The sequence below is a fragment of the Astatotilapia calliptera genome, chromosome 6 (genome assembly GCF_900246225.1).
Source record: "Astatotilapia calliptera chromosome 6, fAstCal1.2, whole genome shotgun sequence".
Taxonomy (NCBI): domain Eukaryota; kingdom Metazoa; phylum Chordata; class Actinopteri; order Cichliformes; family Cichlidae; genus Astatotilapia; species Astatotilapia calliptera.
In genome coordinates, this window is record NC_039307.1 from 17,055,851 (window position 1) to 17,069,895 (window position 14,045).

Below are 14,045 nucleotides of genomic sequence, written 5' to 3' on the forward strand. Positions count from 1 at the left end.
AAGACGGTCCAGCGACACTCGCTGTGTGGACCTGTCTGACTCATTTGACCCTGAGGCCGCCCGCTGACCTTTGACTCTAAGGCGTCATTACGTGCGGAACTTTACGAGAGCACTGCGGCTTTTCAAACAGCCAGCTCACATCCACTTCCACTTTTGGCAACAGAATTACAAATATTTCTACACGAGATGAGCTCTGACAATAGCCTTTGTAAGTGTGTGTATATATGAATGGATGAGTTTCTGTTTGATTCTCTGGGCCTCGGTGCCAAAACTGTATGTGTCTAAACGAGCATATGTGGACGGCCGAGGTTGCGATTGCCACTCGGCACACGTACGGTGCGTGTGTCTGTGTCTGAGTGCGTGTGTCCTTTGGATCGTGATGTGTGGAACAACAGCGTATTGTGTCTTCCTCTCTCATATTTCTCATCATCAGCACTGCCGGTGTCTAAATTCCACTGGTGTGTTCACAGCGTGACGGAGGGACTCAGCCCTGTTGTCAACCCCCATCCTGCAAAAATAGGAAACACAGCATCACTTTTCCACTTTCTCCCTCACTTTTCACCACTAATTCAAAATATATGTCTTCCTGTTTGGAGCTCTCACACTCTGGACTTGGTTGTTTGTATTGGAGAAAGGGTGCAGTTTTGCACATACTCTGTGCTGCTTTTTAAGCACAGAGTGTGAGCAGCCATTGGGGAAACACCTCCATTACTCTGACACATTAACTGTAGATGTTTATGCCTTTCGCCCCTGTATTTGTCAATATGATTTACTCATTATGTGATATAACTGCATCAGACACCTGTGATAATGACCTACAGTATTGGTCAGAACTGAATCAGTCTTACACACAGCTTTTTCATTTTCACAAGGCTTATTTCGCCTTCTTGCTAAGCATTGTAAGATTTTGGGTGCTGAACAGGCCTGCCAGCAGTCCAGACCTTTCACCAACTGAAGACATTTGCAGCACCATAAAACATGACAGAGAAGAGCTGGGACTATGCGAAAGGGTGAAGTGCTGCAGTAAAGTTGCAATGGTCCTATCTTTTATACAGTCTATGGTTCACTCTACTAAGATGTGATTATTTCCAAGCTCCATTTAGTTTTAGCTAGCTGAAGCTAAACCAGAAGTTAAAACGAGATGGTGAAAAACATTTTTAGTTAATGTTACGACTGTTGTTGTAATGTTGTCTCATATGTAAATCTGAGTGCTCAGGTGCCTTTCCTTGATTGGTGCATCCATGGGACGGACCATACAGATTGGCTAATGACCTGGAGACAACATATAAGATGACACCGCCATGGACCTCAACCAGCAGGCTTTGTGTTACCTGTTTCTTTATACAGGAGCATGTAGGGGTGGACTGCCTTTTTATTTGATTACCCTTTTCTCATGTTTTTGTTAGTTAGGGACATTTTGGGGGACGTTATTCTCTTACTTGTTAAACACATGCTCCCATCCACTCTCTTGGTCCAGAAGCTCCATAATCCAAGTGTCCCAACTCAGGTCTGATGGCATTTTTTCAGTGGTGTTTTTAACCTCTTGGGAACTTTCACTACATTCCTTACTTGATGCAGAAAGAAGAAACGAGTCAGGGATGCATAGCAAGCACAACAAGACACCAGCAGTCCAAACCTTTCACCAACTGAAGACATTTGCAGCACCATAAAACATGACAGAGAAGAGCTGGGACTATGTGAAAGGGTGAAGTGCTGCAGTAAAGTTGCAATGGTCCTATCTTTTATACAGTCTATAGTTCACTCTATTCGATTACCCTTTTCTCATGTTTTTGTTAGTTAGGGAGATAAGACATTGTCATTTGGTTTTATTCTTTTCATAAATAAGTTTTGTACATCCTTTAGATACGGTCCCTTTTGTTTGTTGTTTTGGGGTCCACCCCGAAGCTGTAGTTCATTGAAAAAGGATCCTTTATCATTTTTTGTTTTATTTATTTAATTTTATTTTTCTCCTTGTTACTATGTGGAGTGGTATATTCTGATTGTAAATTTGTTGTTTGGTTTGGGTTAGGACCGGAGAGAAATGTTAATATTAGTTTGTTCCCTGATTTTTGGTGCCCACTTGTAATATAAGTTGGATTGTAGATAGGGGGCAGGGTTTAATAAGAATATTTTCTTCTTCCTGCTCCTTTTCACACATGGTTGTAGTGCTTTATTGATAAAGTGTGGTTGGTTTGTTTGATCTGTTGTACCAAGTGTGAAATAAATAAATAAATGAAATGAAATAGTTCGCTCCTTTCCTTTGTTAGAATTCAATCACTGTGAAAAAAAATCACCATCAAAATTGTACTGGTTGTGTGATGTGCTGCTTGGGGTCAGACAGGGGTGGATCACCCTTATATTATGGTCTGGCCACCCTTAGACAGGCCATAACACTAACTAAAATGAAAATTAAAACTAGACTTATAACTGGCTGGCTGGTGTCCTTACCAGTGTCCTTGGGTCTGAACTGTGGGCTCCTCTTTCCAGGTGTTCGTACTGCCTGAGTGGCACCAAGGTGTGCTGTCTTGCCTCTTTTGGGTTTTCTGCATGTTTCTGGCTCAACATGCAAGTATCCACTTCTTGACGTTCGCTGTTGGTTGCAGCCACTTGAGGTTTTTGGGCTCATTTGGGTTCTCAACACTGGGCGACTTTGATGGGAGTGAAAGCATCCTCACAACATAAATCACCACACTACCTGCTTTTGTTTCAGGTTTTTTCTTTATCCTTGTTAACATGTTTGGGTACTGGGTTTACCTGTAATGCATTTTGTGCTCCAAAAGCTGTTATTTTGTGCAGCTGTGCTCCAAAAGCTGTTAGCATGACCTTTCTTATCATTAGATTGTGCCACACCAGCACCTGAGAGAAAAGCTTTGAGTTTGATTTTGTGTTTGTGTTTTGCAGGCACTCAGGAGAATAAGTCATGATGTTTCTTGTGTTTGTCATGTTAGTATCTCAGTGCTTGTCAATCACCAGTCAACAGTGTCACCACTGTGAACAACATCCTGCGACTGTTTGAGCCAAAACCTTCGAGAAGTCCCTGCAGCTGCTTCAAAACTCATCACTGAGCTCGATCTCTCTTTTAACACGCTGGAGACAACAATGAAAGATGACTTTCTTTCATATGCTGCTTTGAGGGCTTTGTTCGTGAACAACAACAGAATCAAAACCATCCATGAAGAGACATTTCACCCGCTGATTAATTTGGAGAAACTGGACTTCCACAAACCAGTTGGAGACTTTGTCTTCTGGATGGTTTCAGAACCTGATTTCTCTCCACTATTTCAATCTTTTGGGAAACAAATATACAACACTGGGTCCGGTTGTTGTTAACTGATCTTGACTTTGTTGATTAAACGTTGCAAACCGGCCTTCAGTGTGTCCTGTACATGAGGTCATTTAGTACACCACAGCACGGTGAGTTTTTTGAGCTGATGAAGTTCAGCCAAAACAGGAAACATGCAGCAGGAGACAGTAACTTGTTAAAATGTTATAAAAGGTACAATTAAAGATTTTCACCCTACAGGGTTGTCAATGATCCAAGGATAAATGTCTAATTTGGTCAAAAGTTTATAAGCCATTTCTGGAGAGACTGCAGTGGAAATGTTGTCACTTTTGGACTTTGCTACCTGCAGCTAAACATTTGCAGCTAAATCATTTATTTAAAAGCAGAAGCTGCAACTGATCGAGTGAATGTTTGTCTGAAAACTTAAACTGAACTCCAAGCGTACCATTGCTCCAGCTTACCATCTTTACCTGAGTGAATCAGTTTGTTGAACAATCTAAATGATTCAGAAACTTCTGTGACATCAACTTAACTAAGGCTCATTACAAATTTCACAAAACACTGCTGAATACTTTTAATATTTTTTTTATTAGTTATTTTTGTTTTGTTGTTATTTTGATTTTAATAAAACAAAATAACATAAAGAATCAAATTGTTTCTTTGTTTTTTTAAATTTAATTTATTTTACAAATAAATTAATAATAATATTAATAATAATAACAACAAATTAGTGCTGTCAGCGTAAACGTCATTAGTTAAAATGACGTTAACGCTGACAGCACTAATTTGTTGTTCCAGAGAGCAAGCCAAACACTGGTCTAGAAAAGGACGATCTCTAGTAGTGCTGCACTACTAGTAGATTTTGTTTTAACCTCCTAGGACCTGGTGTCCACATATGTGGACATAACATTTATGAGACCAAAATACAAAATTTTGCTCTTCAAAAACCTGATATCCACTTATGAGGGAGGACATTACACTGCCCCTGTTCAATCGAACTTTAAAATGAATGTCCTCATATGTGGATCTCATTTTTTTGAGAAACAAAAAAAAGATAGTCCGAATCTGATGTCTTTGTTTTCACATTCATCAGGTCCCAATCAACCCAAATGGCACAGAGAAATTAAAAATGCATGCCATGAAAGAGTTCAGGTCTTAGGATGTTAAAAATGTCCCTGCTGATGAGACCAGTGAATGTGGGGCGACGGTGGCAAGAAAAAACTCCCTCCTGGAGGAAGAAATCTTGGGAGGACCAGGCTCTCTGGGAGGACCCTCCCTCCTGAGGGCAATACTTACCAGTACTTGTCCTCCAGTGTGCGATGGTGGGCTGGGACGAGTGTTGTTTCTTCTCAGCATGATGATGACCTTCCTTCCATTTCCTGTTTCAGAACTGAGAATGAAGACAAAACTGGTTAACAAGGTAACAGGACATTTAAAAATTCTCTCACTTCAGGATGAGATGCTGTGTCTTCTTACGTTTCTCTTGTAAAACAGCATGTAGGCCGAGTGCTGCTGTTCCTCACAAGCTGCCGATCCGGTTGTGTGGAGCACCTGTGCGTCATTATAGGTGAGCCAGCGATCTGATGTAGAGTGCTGACTCTCCTCAGGATGGACAGAACTACAGATGTAGTGTCCTGAAATCACATTAAGACAAATGAATCCAACTTCTGGAAGTCAACTGATTCAAGCAAACAGTGATTTTGACTTAGTGCTTCTTAGAACATCAAAAGCTTTTGTGTGTGAGTCCTTCACTGAAAAGTAGAAAGTTTTCATTTTCTGTTTGTAACAAGTCTGTTGTTTTACCTGACTCTGTGCCTCCATAATGACTGATGATGCTGACAAGACTATAACAGCCACCACCCTGAGAAGGAACAAATCCAAAGAGTGTTAGTTTCACAAAGTCTCACATCAGAGCCATAATTAAGCTGATTTGCTGAGGCTACGTCCACACTAATGCGTTTTCGTTTGAAAACACATCGTTTTCTCTCCGCTTTGACCTCCCGTCCACACTGAGACGGCGTTTTCCTCAAGGAAAAACACAGCATCTTGAAAATGCTCTCGAAAACGCAGACTTTCTAAAACGATGATGCATTTTAGTCATGTGATGCAGTCATGTGAGCAATTAAACAAAGATAGCCGAGTGCATTATACAGCGGTTGTTTTGATTGCTCTCAACTTTGACAGCCCTAAAAAAGATTAATATCAGTTTGTACATGCTCCGGATAGCTTTTCTTCAAATTCTGTAATCCTCACTCACTTTTGCGCATGCGCAGGACTGGAACGTAAGCGTTTTCGGCCGTTTCAATGCAGACGCACAACTATTTGAAAATGACTGAAAACGCTAGTGTGGACACGGAGTTTTCAAATCTATCAGGGCTAGTGTGGACGTAGCCTGAGACGTTCTGCAGTCTGTTTTTACCTGATTGGATGGCACCACCAAGTCCCTCTGCAGCCTGACGGGGTCATCCACCTTCTTAATGTTGTAGGTTTGTGTAAAGCCAAACCTCTTCAGATGCAAGATCAGGACTCTGGCAGAAAAGAAAAAAAAAAACACAAACAAGGTAGAAAATAAGAAGAATGAGTGTCAAACACAAACAGAAGATGGGAGAAAACGACTGCTCAAGTATTGTCTCGAAAAACTCTGATATTTGATGCGCCACAGTTTGGAAACCTGGTCAGTCGATCACTTCTGATGTGACCTTACTCACCTTGGCAGTGTATCAAAAGACGACTTCAGTTCTGAGGCCGTCCCTCCACAATCACAGCGAAATTCTATTTCTTGTTCCTGAACAACAGCACAGAGAAAACAGGCTTTATGGTAGAAAGAAATCTCAACATATGCACACACACATACGCACAAACACTAACAAAAAAGGTGTGTTAAGATCGCTGACACTACAACTCTATTGGAATTTGTGATCTTACCTTCAAGTATGTCTCTAACATGTTTATAATAGACCCCTCTGGAACAAGGTCAAGAGACAAGCTGGTGAAGTCCTCGTGCTGTGATGATTGGTGACCACAGCTACACATTTCAGGAGTAACGTAGTTAAAGTAAAGATCAGGTAGGTGGAAAAGAGGTATATGAAAACATTGCAACCAGCTCTGCGTTTCTGAAAGACAGGCTTACCTCTTGCATGTCCTCATGTTTTCCATTTTAAAAATGTGATGCTCTTCTACTGGGCAGGTATAACTTTGGCCCAGGAGAGCTGCGTTCCTCTCCAGGTGAGGTGCGAGCCTTTTGACCTCATTGAGGAACAATGTTAGGAATTCATGAGCGTCCTGAAAGAAAAGCAGAGAGATTTAAAACAGTAAATCAAAATCAGAAGGTAAAGCAAAAAAACGAAATGTCCAAATAGCTGACGCACTTTCTGTGCACTGCCGGTGTATTCAGGAGCTTGACTGCTGAATGCCTTCTTAAAAGCTCTTAGGTGGTGATCTTTAAGGCCATAATCTGTTGACTCATGACAGTCCCTGACATCAATGAGCCTTCTGTAGAAAGGAAAGGGTAAACAGACATTTCTGCTGTTAGATCTCTTTGTTCTTCAGGTTTTTGAAGAAAGTAGAAGGTTGACGTAGCGCACCTTAAGAGCTGAGCTTCTGGATCTGTGCTCCACAAAACCTCCTGACGCCTGATGTCTCTTATGAACTCCTCAATGTTGAGGAGGCTCTGCAGGCAGGAGTTCATGTAGCAGGTGTTTCCGATGTTTGGAAACCTGACACACACGCACAACGTTTACAGTATCAGTGTAAAAGAATTCATTTTCTCCACTTTGACAAAGTGAGCTTTGGTCTTTGTGCACCACGTGTACTCACCCGAAGCAGTCTATAGTCCCAGTTTGACTTTCTATTATTTCTCCACCGCATGCTACACTGCTCCAAAAAGGTAAAAACACAAACACAAAATTAGGAAAGATGTCAGGATGCTGAGCAGTGTATGTGCATGGATGCATGAGCTTTGAAGTTGAAACATTTTGGAGGACGTCTTTCTCTTACCTGTTAAACACATGCTCCCATCCACTCTCTTGGTCCAGAAGCTCCATAATCCAAGTGTCCCAACTCAGGTCTGCTGGGATCGTTTCCGTGGTGCTTCTTACCTGATATAAATATATAGGACATAGCTGTGTGCCTCATTGCTCTTAATTGCTCTCATTTAACTGTGATGAGTAAATGCTTGATGACAGTGACTCTTTCCATAAAACATACCTTCCCGGATTTAAAAAGAGTCTTCACAGTGTTGCTCTCTGCCTCTGCATCGCTGTCAGTTTGCTGCAGAGGACGAACAAACATAAGTTTATTAAAAAGTACATTTTAAAGAGAATGTGTATTTCATATGTTTTGTGTAAAAGCAAACCGAGGAACAGCAGAAGATGTGTCTCCATTTTCTCTTCTTTTGGCCATTTTCAGGGTTAGCTGGTGTGGCAGCAACAGAAGCATCCAGGATGCTGATGAGGACAAAAGTGTAAATGTTGTGGAAATTTATAAGAAGGAGTACATTTTGCTAATACAGATTGCTAATAAAAATGAATAACTGTAATGGAATACCAACATGAACAAAATCATGTATTTTATACATTTACACTCTACATTTTCAAACGCTAATCTCTGCATCCATATAAATAATAGACAAGACTAGAAGGAGTAAAAAAGATGTAAATACACAAGGTGGAAGAAAAATGCCAATAAAAGGGAAATAAAAGAGCTCCAACTCAACCACTGCTATAAATATCTCCAGCAGCATTAAAGACTGGCGCATTTCTTTACCTCTGATGAGACGTAGAAGGAATTTCCTTCTCTGCCACGTTTTGTTTGTGTAATTTCTGTTTAGAAACAAGAAAAGCAACATCAGTAATGGCATAAAACAAACATACCAAGTGGGTCTCTCCATGAAAAGTGTCCAGTTAGAGAATTTGGTATTATTTCATATTATTTATCACTTTAGTGAGCTGTCAGCTCATGAAGCAGATATAGGAATATCTTTAAATAAAATAAAAACAATTTATTCATGCCTTAAATTGAGTTTTAAAGTTTGTCCTATGAAATACAAAATCCTTCATTTGGTTCTGATCAAAATTCAGTTTTTACAGAAATCATCCATGAAGCTTCAAAAATGCTTATTCACCATAAAAAATATTTAGAGAAACATCCTGCAAGTCTCTTCGAACTTACCTTTCTGTGAAAAAAAAACGTTTAAACATCTTTGAACTTAATTTGAGGACATGGCTGTGTGTTAAATTGCTCTTAATTCTTCTCATTTAACTGTGATGAGTAAATGCTTGATGACAGTGACTCTTTCCATAAAACATACCTTCCAGAATTTAAAAAGAAACCAGCGACACTTTTTTTGTGTCTTCACAGTGTTGCTCTCTGCCTCTGCATCGCTGTCAGTTTGCTGCAGAGGACGAACAAACATACGTTTATTAAAAAAGTAAAGTCACTTTAAATTAACAAGTGCAATTTAAAGAGAATGTGCATTTCATATGTTTTGTGTAAAAGCAAACCGAGGAACAGCAGAGGTGTCTCCATTTTCTCTTCTTTTGACCATTTTCAGTAACAGGAGCATCCGGGATGCTGATGAGGACAAAAGTGTAAATGTTATTTTTCAAAGTGCAAATTTTTAACAAGGAGTACATGCTGGAGATTGCAGATAAAAATTAATAACTGTAATGGAACAAAATCATGTATTTTGTACATTTACACTCTACATTTTCAAACGCTAATCTCTGAATCAATATAAATTATAGACAAGACTAGAAGTAGTAAAAAAGATGTAAATACAAAACACCAATAAAAGGGAAATAAAAGAGCTCCAACTCAACCACTGCTATAAATATCTCCAGCAGCATTAAAGACTGGCGCATTTCTTTACCTCTGATGAGACGTAGAAGGAATTTCCTTCTCTGCCACGTTTTGTTTGTGTGATTTCTGTTTAGAAACAAGAAAAGCAACATCAGTAATGGCATAAAACAAAGTATATGGTATGAAAATACAAAATCCTTCATTTGGATTCAAAATTCAGTTTTTACAGAAATCATCCAAGAAGCTTCCTTAAAAGTTTCAAAAATGCTTGTTTACCATAAGAAAATATTCATAGAAATGTGCTGCGAGTCTCTTCAAACTTACCTTTCTGTGAAAAAGAAGTTTAAACATCTTTGGACTTGATGTGATCGCAGCCAAAATCTCCTCAGCTTTGCAAAAGTTCAACTGAAAACAAGCAGTCAAAGGTTGTATATTTATAAACTTTCAGCATAGAATGTTCATACCCTGAACAGCAAACATCATCATTATGATGTATGGGGCTAATTTGCATATTTTGGAATGTATGCTCATTTGAACTGTATGGTGCTCGTCTCCAAGCAACTGCTACACAAAACAGGTCAAGTCAAGTGGCTTTTATTGTCATTTTAACCACGTGCAGAGGTGCTGTACAGAGCGAAACGAGACAGCGTTCCTCCGAGACCCTGGTGCTATATATGACATATACGGACAAACCCAGGACTACATAAAGTGCAGTGTGCATAAATTGCAAAAATAAACAAGACAAAACAGTGCAAAACGTGACAGAACAGGACGAAACAGACACAAGACAATGGAAATGTGCAAAATGCTGAGTATTGTGCAAAAGTAACTTGGTGTCTGTATGTATGTATATGAGTGTGAGATACTGCAGATAAGTGCTTGGTAGTGACATGTGTGAAGGTGTGCGTGTGCCAGTGCAGTCACTGAGTGTTCAGGGGTCTGACGGCTTGTGGGAAGAAACTTTTCCGTAGTTTGGTAGCGAGGGCCCGGATGTTGTGGGACCTCTTTCCAGAAGGCAGCAGGGTGAAGAGTGTGTTTGAAGGCTGTGTGGGGTCCTCTAGCAAGCGGGTGTTATAAGGAGGGGAGAGGGGCTCCAATGACCTTCTTAGCTGCTCTCACAATCCGTTGTAGGGTACTGCGATCCAATACGCTGCAGTTACCATACCAGACAGTGATGCAGCTACTTAGGATGCTCTCATTAGTCCCACTGTAAAAGGTGGTGAGAATGGATGGTGGGAGATGGGCTTTCCTCAGCTTCTGCATGAAGTAGAGATGCTGCTGGGCCTTCTTGGTTATGGAGCTGGTGTTGAGGGAGCAGGAGTGGTTCTCCGCCAGGTGGACACCAAGAAATCTGGTGCTCTTGACGACCTCCACAGAAGATCCATTCATGTTAAGTGGGCAGTGATCTCACTGTGCTCTCCTGAAATCAACGATCTCTTTTGTTTTGTCCACATTCAGAGACAGGTTGTTGACTCTACACCTCTACAGATGGCCCGCAGTGCAACCCTTCAGCTTCCTAGTAAATGCACCTATATACAAATTTAAAGACCTAGGAGACTTACTTCTCGTCACAGAGTTGTAGCATTCACAACATTTTCAGAAAACTTGAACTCAAGGTCAAAGTCACTGATATTCAAACTGACCCCAGAACTTTAGTAAATGCACCAATGGCATCAATTCAAAATCCTGCCCCTCGTTCTCGACCAAGCTGAGTATACAATTATGAAACAATCATTTCCCATTTTATTTCACTATCTGTAACTAAGACAAATAAACAGTATTTGGGACACAAGTCACTATTAAAGTGGTTAGTGAGACTCCACATCTGATAACAGTATAACACACTGCTTATTTATGTAAAATTGTCATCAATAAATGTGTTCAAAACCGAAGCTACACTGGCTTTAAAAGTTTTTGTTAACTCTGACTACCTGTCTGCTCTTACCTGTTTCTTTTGCTCTCTGCTGTCTTCATCCTCCATCCAACTCTACAGCTATTGTTAGGGATGACATGATGAAACTGAAGGGTGTCTGGGCACCGAAAAAAGAAAAGAAGAGAGATTGGATTAGGCTGCAGCTGGCGTGCCATTCTCTCACTTCAGGATGAGATGCTGTGTCTTCTTACGTTTCTCTTGTGAAACAGGATGTAGGCTGAGTGCTGCTGTTCCTCACAAGCTGCAGATCCAGTTGTGTGCAGCACCTGTGCATCATTATAGGTGAGCCAAGGATCTGATGTAGAGTGTGGACTCTCCTCAGGATGGACAGAATTACAGATGCAGCAGCTGTTTCCGATGTATGGAAACCTGACACACAAACAAAAGTTTACAGTATCAGTGTAAAATAATTCATTTTCTCCAGGTTGAGAAGGTGAGCTTTGGTCCTTGTGCACCACGTGTACTCACCTGAAGCCATCTCTGGTCTGAATTTTATTTTCCATTATTTATCCACCGCCCAAATGTTTCACTACGCTACTGCAAAAAGGTAAAAACACAAACACACAATTAGACGCTGAGCACTGGATGTGCATGTATGCTAGTGATGTGACGTTCTGTATTGAGGCTCCGAAGCTTGTGTCGAGTAATGGAGGGGGCGTTTCCGCGATGAGCGTATCGAGGCTTGCTTCATTTATGGGAGGAGCTGAAAATGATGACGTCCGAAGCCTCGCTGCCCGGCTGTACCACGTGACTGGTTCATGAAGTGGTTCGAACTTTGCCGCGAGATGTGACAGCGATACAAACCCCTCAGACTTCAATCAAAATGTGGGTGTTTGATGGAGAGCTGCGGTTAGTGAGAGTTGGAGACAGCTGGGAGGCAGTTTGGAGGTTTATGAGAGTGAGGAGAGAAACTCAGGAGAGAATGGAGCCAGCTAAGAAGAGGAGGATGTCCTCCCCTGTGTGGGAACATTTTGATCTTATTCCTCCCAACAAGGTATTTCTACAGAAGATGTATTTTCATAATACTGATGGTGCAATACAATTTAAGTTAAGCTGTATTTACTTTTGTACAAGGTGAAGTGTTTGCTATGTGCCAGGGAGCTGGGATATAACAACAACACCTCATCCATGCTTAGGCACTACAGAGCTTTGCATGAGAATAAGGGGAACAGCGATTGTGGAGCAAGACCAGGTGAGCCATCAAATGCCATGATAATAATAGCATGCCGTAATGTTACTAAATGATATAACAATATTATACAACTGTAATAAGTTACGTGTGTGATATTTATATTTGTGCTTTGTTTTTATTGTCTTTCCTCAGGAGAACAATCTCAAATAGATGAAGACCTGGTTAGCATGGTGATTGAGGACTCCCAGCCATTTAGCATTGTGGAGGACAAAGGATTTATAAGATTTGTTAAATCATTAAATCCTAGCTATGTTCTCCCCACTAAAAAGGTCATAAAAGCAGTGAAAATTTAGTTTTTACTGAATAAAATATGGGCAGGACTGACGCCTCAGTGTGTAGCTGTCCATACCTCAACGTTACAAAAGCACAACCACTGTCCACACCCCAACCACACCTCACCTCACAGTAAATGATCATTTCCATTTTAAGCATTTCCAAATAATCATTTTCCATACTGCCAGTATAAATATACACAGTATACTGCATCACTACAATATACATGTTTTACACACTCCTTTTGTTGTTGACATTTACAGGCTGTGTGCAAAAGGCCACACTCTTCAAATTCATGCCAACTAATATTTTTACGTCCAGTAGGTGTCCTACTAGAGCAAATGAAGCTTCAAGAAGCTTTGCGCTGGGGTGAACCAATTGGATGAAAAGCTTCAGTGCTTCATCTGCCCATCACTAATGTATGCATGAGCTTTGAAATTTAAACATTTTGGGGGACGTTATTCTCTTACTTGTTAAACACATGCTCCCATCCACTCTCTTGGTCCAGAAGCTCCATAATCCAAGTGTCCCAACTCAGGTCTGATGGCATTTTTTCAGTGGTGTTTTTAACCTCTTGGGAACTTTCACTACATTCCTTACTTGATGCAGAAAGAAGAAACGAGTCAGCGATGCATAGCAAGCACAACAAGACACCAAACAAATATTCTCTCTCTGGAGAACAGCATTCGACCACCAATGCTTATTTTGACCCGCAATTTGCCAAAGTATTAAAAGCACTTACCTGGGGTTGTCTGTAATTACACCCTGGGGACATTCTGGTTGTCCTGCTCGGGGGTAGATGACCTGCACTGGATCCTACGAACTTCCTGTTAGCTTATAGTGCATTAGCTAACAGGCATATTAGCTAAAACTGACTGAAGCTCAAACAGGCTAAAAACAACATAAATAAAACCCTCAAGGATTTATTTTGGTATAGCAGTTGAGGTGGTTAAGTTATCTGTGCCTTGATATCTCTCTTAGGCTGAAAACACGAAGGGTCCGACCCCCAATTCCTTTACTCATTGCTGTTAAAGTTAAGCTAACATAGCCTGTTTTGGGTCTCCAAGTTAGAAAACGTTACACCGATTAGAGTAAGACTCATGAGTTGAATTGTAGTTACGTTACAGCTTGATCCCCAGTTTTGGCACACAGTTGAGCATATTATTTAAAATCAAATTAAACAATATTAAAGTCAGTTTATGGTAAGGTAAATAATATTTTACATTTTTCTTCAGTCAGCTATGTTGTGTGAACAGGGTCTGCAGAACAGCTAGCCTATTTTGACACCTCATTGACTTTAACAGCACTAATCTTATTCCCTCCGGGGGGTTTTCAGCACCAGGTCTTTTTTTTCTTATTGTAATGCAGTGTTAACTCTGTGTTGTGGTGTCTCTTCTGATGTAATGTGTACACGCGGGTGGATGACCATGGAAAAGTCCGAACAAAAGGAGGATGAGGCTCATTATCAGCGTAGTTATGAACCCTGTAAACTATTAAACATTTTCAAAACTGAAATATGAAACTGAAACAAGCAAACTGTCACTGCACTAACTAAAACTGAGCTG

The 14,045-nt window shown here is 40.5% G+C and overlaps 1 protein-coding gene across 5 annotated transcripts; it reads right to left on the reverse strand.

The window, feature by feature from the left end:
* Nucleotides 1-4,392: 4,392 nt before the first annotated feature.
* Nucleotides 4,393-14,045, reverse strand: LOC113024055 (ubiquitin carboxyl-terminal hydrolase 29-like). Of its 5 annotated transcripts, none has more exons than XM_026170664.1 (23): nucleotides 13,223-14,036; nucleotides 12,951-13,075; nucleotides 11,484-11,552; nucleotides 11,207-11,384; nucleotides 11,028-11,112; nucleotides 9,407-9,487; nucleotides 9,153-9,208; nucleotides 8,785-8,854; nucleotides 8,592-8,675; nucleotides 8,048-8,103; nucleotides 7,638-7,728; nucleotides 7,490-7,552; nucleotides 7,280-7,380; nucleotides 7,100-7,159; nucleotides 6,868-6,999; nucleotides 6,652-6,775; nucleotides 6,414-6,565; nucleotides 6,209-6,308; nucleotides 5,992-6,068; nucleotides 5,703-5,811; nucleotides 5,087-5,144; nucleotides 4,760-4,917; nucleotides 4,393-4,673 (listed from the first exon to the last, which is right to left on the reverse strand). In XM_026170664.1, exons 5-23 carry the CDS (start codon nucleotides 11,061-11,063, stop codon nucleotides 4,668-4,670), a joined length of 1,614 nt encoding a protein of 537 aa, XP_026026449.1. In that variant the 5' UTR covers nucleotides 11,064-11,112; nucleotides 11,207-11,384; nucleotides 11,484-11,552; nucleotides 12,951-13,075; nucleotides 13,223-14,036; the 3' UTR covers nucleotides 4,393-4,667. The 5 variants fall into 5 exon arrangements, with proteins under 5 accessions (XP_026026449.1, XP_026026448.1, XP_026026450.1 ...); XM_026170663.1 differs by having other exon boundaries at nucleotides 12,951-13,079; XM_026170665.1 differs by having other exon boundaries at nucleotides 7,100-7,156; nucleotides 12,951-13,079; nucleotides 13,223-14,035.